This window comes from Nanorana parkeri, unplaced genomic scaffold, assembly GCF_000935625.1.
Source record: "Nanorana parkeri isolate BGI_ZX_2015 unplaced genomic scaffold, ASM93562v1 scaffold1031, whole genome shotgun sequence".
In the NCBI taxonomy this organism is placed as follows: domain Eukaryota; kingdom Metazoa; phylum Chordata; class Amphibia; order Anura; family Dicroglossidae; genus Nanorana; species Nanorana parkeri.
The window spans coordinates 495,988-503,961 of NW_017307299.1; the positions used below are offsets into that span (position 1 = coordinate 495,988).

The 7,974-nt window shown below is 45.1% G+C and overlaps 1 protein-coding gene across 1 annotated transcript in view; it reads left to right on the forward strand.

Annotated features, from left to right (window-relative positions):
* Positions 1 to 111: 111 nt before the first annotated feature.
* The window catches only part of HECA (hdc homolog, cell cycle regulator), a 20,982-nt gene continuing 13,119 nt past the window's right edge, over positions 112 to 7,974 (forward strand). Inside the window, exon 1 of the mRNA XM_018567333.1 lies at positions 112 to 425. Within this exon, the coding sequence (XP_018422835.1) occupies positions 212 to 425 (214 nt within the window). The 5' untranslated portion in view covers positions 112 to 211. The remainder of the gene's footprint in view (positions 426 to 7,974) is intronic.

Below are 7,974 nucleotides of genomic sequence, written 5' to 3' on the forward strand. Positions count from 1 at the left end.
AATCCTGGCTGCTAGTGCAGCCACCCCATGTTCATGGGCAGCGGGCGTATAGCGTGCTAGCAGCCCACCTCACCTTCAGCTAGAGACGCATCGCAGCGTCGCTTCCCCCCCTCCTCACTCTTTTTCACGCCTGCAGCCGGGGGGGCACCATGCAGGCCGTCGGCGAGAAGAGTTGAAGGCACGTTGGGAAGAACTAGGAGGTGGATGCGCAATGCCTAACGTGAAAAATAGCAAGGGCAAGAAGAACAAGCGCGCTAACAGCAGCGGGGATGAGCAGGAAAATGGAGCCATGGCAGTTGCTGCAGGAGCCATGGCATTAGCCACAGCGGGAGCCGCAGCTGCACCTTCTTCTGCCACCGTGCTGGCTGCTGCCTCGGCGGTAGCGCCAGTGGCATCGGCCGCACCTTCCTGTGACAGCAAGAATGGTAAGAGCCTGTGACCTTATGTGCGCACCTGTCACTGCCCATTGACAAGGCTTGGCTTGACAGGCGCTGGTATCACAAGAATGGAGCACTGACAGCACTGCACACAGCAGGGGGGTGGGATCCTCTATACCTGCTACAGCAACTGCGATACAGAGCTGACAATCAAATGGCCACCTCTGATCTCCATGTATGCAGGGCCTGATCACACCTGGGTGTAGGAAAACACTGTACTCAAAGCGCTTCATGCATTGCATAACATTTCAATACAATACACCTTTTGCACCCCAGACACCTGGGAAATATGAACACATAACTTCCAAAAATGCACAAGTGCGTTTTAAGGGCTCGATCACACCAGCATGCCGTGCTGAACGTAGAGTGTGCGCTGGTAACAGTGCTGATCACACTGTTTACGTTTTTTGTTACAAGAGACATTTCATTAAGTTCTATCAGCACAGCGCAATGTGGTTATACTGCGTTGTATCATGCTGCACTGAATGCGGTGCTGTGAACTGAATCCATTTTAACCAAGGCAGATTGCCCCTCTGTGCGTTGACAAGGCAATTTCTATTGACTATAATGTAATGCACATTTTTACCAAAACGCACCTGAGGTGCAGCAAGCAGAATTTAAAAAAAAAGCATTGTCCTGTAGCACAACACAGTTATGTGAAGAGCTTCATAAATCAGAATGGTAACTTTTTTTCATGGGCTTTTAGTGGGCTGTGATACTGCGTTGTACCGTACATAAAGCGCACAGGTGTGGATGGGCTTTGTTATATAAACCCAATCACTAAGTCTCCATTGACAATTGTGTGTCTACATCTTCATGCGTTTTAATGCTTTTTTAAAAAAAATGCATGATCAATGCTTGTTTTGACCAGTGTAGGCGAAATAAAGTATAGGTTGAGGTATAGTATATTGGAGTGTCATGTGCTAAACTGCAAGAAAATTAATGTTACGTGTGGTTTTCTCACGCTGCCATTGGGCTTAAAAGGCGCATAAGCACCTGTGCCATTTTCCAAGTAGCATGGAAGCATGTTGCATAGGTGTGAATCGGCCCCCTTAATGGGATTCCTATTGTCATGCATTGTCATGCGACAGCCAAAAAGCACTTCCAATTGAACAGGCGTAACTAGGGACTGAAATCTCATATGAGCTTTCATTTCAAAAGGCCTTTATTAAAATAAACATAATTTAAAATAATACCTCACTGGTCATTGTGTTCCACTGTAATAATCACCATTAGGAAGCCCACCCTGAGCAATGACATGTAGACCGTTTTAATTAAAATAATACCTCACTGCTCATTGTCCAGGTATATTCCACTGTTATCACCATCAGGAAGCCCACCCTGAGCAATGACATGTAGACCATTTTCATTAAAATAATACCTCGCTGCTCATTGCCCGGGTAGGTTCCACTGTAATTACCATCAGGAAGCCCACCCTGAGCAATGACACAAAGATAGCTTTCATTAAAATAATACCTTGTAATCCTGTACTTGTACCTGGATCAGACCATTCCTGTTTAGGAATGACAACGCTATGGCCCTGTCTCCTAAATGCTCTTCTGTGTTGTCACCCTGCCACATGCACTTTTAATGGAGACTACAAGCAGCCATGCTGGTGCACATTGCACAGGTGTTTTCTACTGTTGTCCCCATGAGGAAGCCCACCCTGAGCAACAACGCGGAGACAGCTTTCATTAAAATAATACCTGGTGATCCTGTATTTGTACTTGTTCGGGCACTTCCTCTTTTAAAGTGACAGTTCTCTAGCCCTGTCTACCAAATGCTCCCTTGCGTTGTCACCCTGCCACATGCGGTTTCGAGGGAGACTACAAGCGGCCATGTTGGTGTCCATTGCGCAGGCATGTTCCAGTGTAATGACCATCAGGAAGCCCACCTGGAGGGCAAGCATGTAGACAAGAATCGGCTGCAAGAGATCGACAATGCTGAGATGTAACGATGAAGGATGAGAAAAAAAAAAGAAGTGAAAACAAGTATTTTATATAAAGTCCAACTCCGGATATCCCCACACTGCAAGGTATAACTGCTTGTTAAGTCTAGTGGTGCAGGGGTTTGGAGTACTACTTACTCCTCACTCTGGCAGGCCCCCTCCATCCCACGAATCATTCTACACAAGGTGCTCACGACCACGGTTGCACAATTTCCTCCTCCATGTACAATGTAGGGTTATAAGCCCTGAATTGTGGCTGATTACACAGAGTGGCTGTCGCCAGCCAGGAGTGTAAGGGAAAAGAGAAGAGTTCCAGATCTTGTACCCCAAGGTGTCTGTGAAGGATCTCATTCAATCAGGTCATCTGTAAAAAATAAATCAAGGCAACTGGATTTGCTGTTGTTTTTTGTTTTTGTTTACAGCAAGTCCAGTTGCCTTGATTTATTCCCCACTGCAAGGGTTTTCTTTGTCTTGTGCCCGGAGTCAGGCTTTAAATGTAAAGGTAATTCTGTATGATAAAAGATGCGTTTTTTATGTGTTTGCATGCGTTCCAGAGCAGGTAAAATAGGGCTTGCTGCAGTTGTTTTTTACATGGTCTGGAACTGAATGCTGCGGTGTGAACTAAAGCCCAAAATACCATTGGAATACATTGGACGCAGTTTTGATCCGGTCTGTAACAGATCTGCTCTGCTCCTGGAACGCGCTTGTTGTGAACAAGCCCTAACTGTGAAGAATCCTTTCCATATGCAAAGTTTAAACCTCTTTTCCTCCAGATGCAGAGTGCCCCTTTGTCCTTTGCAGGGACCCTAAAGTGAATAATTTGGCACCAACCTCACTGTATGGACCATTTTATGTATTTGTGCTGCCATGTACAAGCAGGAAGTGAAGGAAAATTGGCTGTTTTAGGGCTCTTTCACTACACATAAGGCACTGCCGCCACACACAGACACCAGCCTGCAAGCTAAAACATATCTTTTTTTAGATCAGTGGTGGGCAAACCCCGGCCCTCCAGCTGTGGTGAAACTACAAACCCCATCATGCAATTATCTCTGGGAGTCCTGTTGGTGGTTGTGAGAATCTTGTAGTGTCTCATGGGATTTGTAGTTCCACAACAGCTGGAGGGCCAGAGTTTGCCCACCCTTGTTTTAGCATGTCTGGTGTCTGTGTGTGAGGATGGTGCCTTGCAAAAAATGTTTCCCTTTTTTTTTTTTTAAATTAACTTTATTGAAATGTCATTGATTTCTATGCATTCTGTTATAACGTGATAGGGGCACCTATGTGCCCTGCAAAGACCTGTGTTGCACAGGTGCAGATAAATGTAGGTCTGTGCACATAGCGCTTGTTCATACCTGCTGCACACTAAAATGGTCCAATTTACTATATGGCGTGTGTCCGCTGGGTGGCAGCGTTGTGTGGTGGTGCCTTACATTGAAACAACACAAGGCACTGTTTACTTTAAAAAAAAACTTTATTGACAGTGTACAAAGTGTGCACTATGTTCAGGTCTGCGCAGCAGGTGTGAATGAGCGACGGTTGCCTTCATTGAAAATAGTATTAAACTCTCAAACGTTTTCAATAGTTAACCCAGATCAAACAAATATACATTGCCCAGCTAAGTATTTCTTTACTTTACTGGGGACCAACTGCACAGATTCCACTCGTTTGCGGCCATTATATAGCTGCGAACGTGCGGAATCCGCCGGATTATCGCACTTGTACTATTTTGGGGGCGGCGCAATTTCGTACCGCGCGGTCACTGCATTAGTCTGAACAATGCACATTGAAGTGCATTGGTTTTTCTGTTTTGGAGCGACTCTGCGTGAATTCGGCTGTACAGCCGCCCCAGTGTGAATGGAGCCTTGTACATCCCTTGTAGGCCTTCTCTCTAATCATTGGCAGTGCAGCTGTTTTGAAAAGGGCTATCCTCTGTATTCAGCGTGGGAGATATATATATATATATATATATATGTATGTGTGTGTCTGTAGCAATGCTTGCTTTCCTGATACAACTTTCCCTTTTGTATTCTAAACTATGTGGATGGACTGCTTTGTGCAAGTTTACTAAGTCTATTTGCACCACAGTAAACATGACATGCTACAGTACGTTTAAATACTGTGCATTTCCACTTTCATTTTAAGTGTTCTTTGTGGTTTCTGTTTTTTTTTACTGATCTGTTATTGAAGTGAGAAATATAAGTGGGCTATTAATTCAGTCTGTATCTGAAGGCCCTTTAAAAAAAGAACAGTTACAATCGAGTTTTTAGAGAATAATCTAAATACTTGTGCAGTGTAAAGCACTCTTTCTGCCTCACTTGATTCCCCATCCATGCTAAACAGCATGGATTGAGGAATCCCCTCCGTCAGCTATTGTATTCTGACAGCCGACACTCATGGCTGTCAGAAGACCCAAATAGTTAGACTTCTGCTGATTAGCTGCAATCACTGTTCAGCCAACAATTTTCACCTGGCTCCCTTTGTGCCCGCGGTCCGGTCCTGTGTGGTGCAATCAAAATAGTGCTTGCAGCATTTTGATCGCACCGCAGGCACAATGCGCCTTGCGATCCCATGCGGGCGATCGCATTGCGGCCGGAGGGCGTGGCTACGGTTCCATTCACTTCAATGGCCCGCCACGCCCCCTCCTGCCGCACTAAAAAGTGAGCTGGCCGCAATGCGAGGCAGTGTGTTCTGCCCAGAATTGGGCCGGAACGCACTGCAACTGGTGTGAAGGTGCACTAAATATTTCAGATTAAGTTTGGTGGGCCAGAGGCCAACATTCGCCTTCCTATTAGCTTTATTTGCTTTATCTAAGCCTGATGCTTCAGCTGAAGTATCAAGTTCACAAGTCACCAGAAATCTAACATTAGCTGCTTTTCAGCTGCCTAAACACTGGTAGAATTTCGTCCTCGAACGTTCTTCTATTAGAACAATTGTCATATAGTTAATGGGGTCAAACTGATGATCGTTTTTGACCTCCCAAAATGGAGACGCATCAATAAAAACCTGACAACATTTCTGATCCTTTTCCTACTCTATGCGAAACAAGTTAAAAAAACAAGGTTTTGATTTGAAATGAGCTTAAAGGAGAATTATGGGGAGAGTGAAATACACTCATCTCTATAATTAGAGCCGACATGTGACACTGCAGCTGTCACACATCGGCTCTATTGATCGAGAATTGAACAATCCCATACTGCTAATCGGTCAGTTCCCAATCTTCTCCCTGCAGAGCAGTGACTGGCAAGTGTCCAATCACCCGACTGATACCGGACAATAGGACAATGGCCAGAGCTGTGAGGACTCTCCATATATCCCCTTCCTCTTCAGGAAGTTTTTTAGCAAGCAATAGAGAATGATAGACTTGGACAGCCATAACCACATCCAACCAGAGTGGAGCCACCTCCTTAGGATGTTTCAGAGCCAGACTCTAGCAAAAAACTGAGGATTTCCTGGAGAGAGAGGGGTTATATGAGGGTCCTCACAGCCGTGGCCATTGTCCAATCACCCGATGATACCTGTATATTACCTAGTTCTATCTGAATCTGCCTGTATCCTGTAGTGTACATTAAAGAAAAATGTACCCCCCAAGGACACTGTTACTTTCACAACATAGTACCTATTTTCACAGCAGCCATTTCACTAATGCTGAAATCGTCACTTCCAGGAGTGTTGGATTGTTATGGCTTCTCTTGTCTATGCCCTCCTCTGCAGTGTCAGTTGCCACTGCTCTGTCTATGCTCCCAACACAGTCTCACGATATCTGTTTTAAACGTGCATTTGGCCAGGATTGTACTACACAAGTGCTGCATCATTTACTGGACAGATCTACTGCTTCTGGAGGCGCTGACGTTGGAGACAAGATGCCAGCACCCAACAGCAATCAGCTTGCATTTTCTATGGAGGCATCTTTTTAGGCCTACAACTGGCTTGAGGAATCGAGCAGGAATAGGGTCTTTTTTATTAATGAACTCTTGTCACATATTCAGTGTAACCTGCGATTAGGCAATGCTGGAAAGGGTCTATATCTGCAGGCTGTCTGATCTAGAATGAAGCGAAACATTCCTAAGTTTATTCTGTACCTCTGTCATGTGACTTGTAATATCACTGTCAGAGCTACTTGGGTACGTTCCATTGATGTATGCCGACTGTGGCGGATAGACCCACACAAACAGATGCTTGTTTTGATGTACAAAAACTGGTGCAAAGAAAACTGAATCAAATCTATTCAACGTATTTCTTTGCTTTATTTGAAGATTAACTCCAGTTAGGTAAACAACATAATTCAATACATTTGTACAGTGTTTTGATTTTTTTTTTCTCTTTAGCAGACTGAGCGGCATTAAAGACTTATCTGTGTGTTGCTGCTTTTTTTATTATACATTTAATTTGTTTTTGATAAGTTAGATGGCGGTGGGGAGGGACAGCTCAGAGTTTAGCTTTATTTCTAACAGAAGGTTGAGCTCCCAGCACAGAGGGAGGAATAGGCTGCATTTTCAATGATGTTACATGTCAATTACAGCAGTGACACATATGTGCAAATGTTAGTAACACTAAATTCAGGATTTAAACCAGGGTCTCAAACTCAATTTAGTCGGGGGCCACTGGACACATTTTTTAGTCCCATGGGGGCCGCTACTATATACGCTACCAGTGTTAATGTATGCACATGTTACAAGCGGCAACTGTCACCCATTCAAATTAATGATTGGGTGACAGCACGTGAATAGACCCCTAAATTTCAATACAAATTAAACTAAACGTGAGATTGTAGTCCATCACGGGAGTGAACTTGGAGCGGTGGCTACACCCTCCAGAAGGAGTCTCAGTCCTCCGCACCAAATAAGGTCCAGTATTGTTAATCGGTAAGGTACTTGAATGTATTTTTAAGATTTAACTTCTGAGTTTAGTGTCACATTATTGCCTTGACTGGGTAATTTTCTGGTTGTTGATAAACTGTTCAGGCTTCACACCTGCTTCTAAGCAACAATCCCCAGACTGAAAACAACCCAGTGCTCAAGGCACATTTAATCCACTATTGGGCATAGCCACAGACTGAGACAGGCGTGTGAACCACTTAACTGGGGGGGAGGGGGGGTCAAGAAAAGTACAGGGCAAGTAGTATTCATAAGGAATGGCTAGTGCTACTCCTGTGTAGTAGTCTGTGAGGTGACAGTGACACAATGCCACTGAGGCATCAGACCATTAAGGTAACGGGCCACTATTAAGCTCATTTAAACATGTTACAGTCCTACTGTACTGTAAATGTCTTTTGGATTTACAAAACTATGTAATAGTAGGATCTACCTAGACCAGGGGTGCCCATTAGGTCGATCGCGATCTACCAGTCGATCACAAAGTGATCCCTGGTAGATCGCGATGTCCTGTCCTCCTGCGTGGGGCTTCTCTGGATCCCCGCTGCTCTCTCCCATCTGTATGCAGAGGGGATCCGAGAAGTGAACGAAGCGCATCTGCAGAGCGGTGAGGTGAGAGAGAGCCGCTCGGCCTGGATCTGACAGCCGGTGGCTCTCTCTCTCCTCACCACACAGGCTGCTGTGACACCGGCTCCGTCCGAATCCCCCCCCCCCCCCCCCC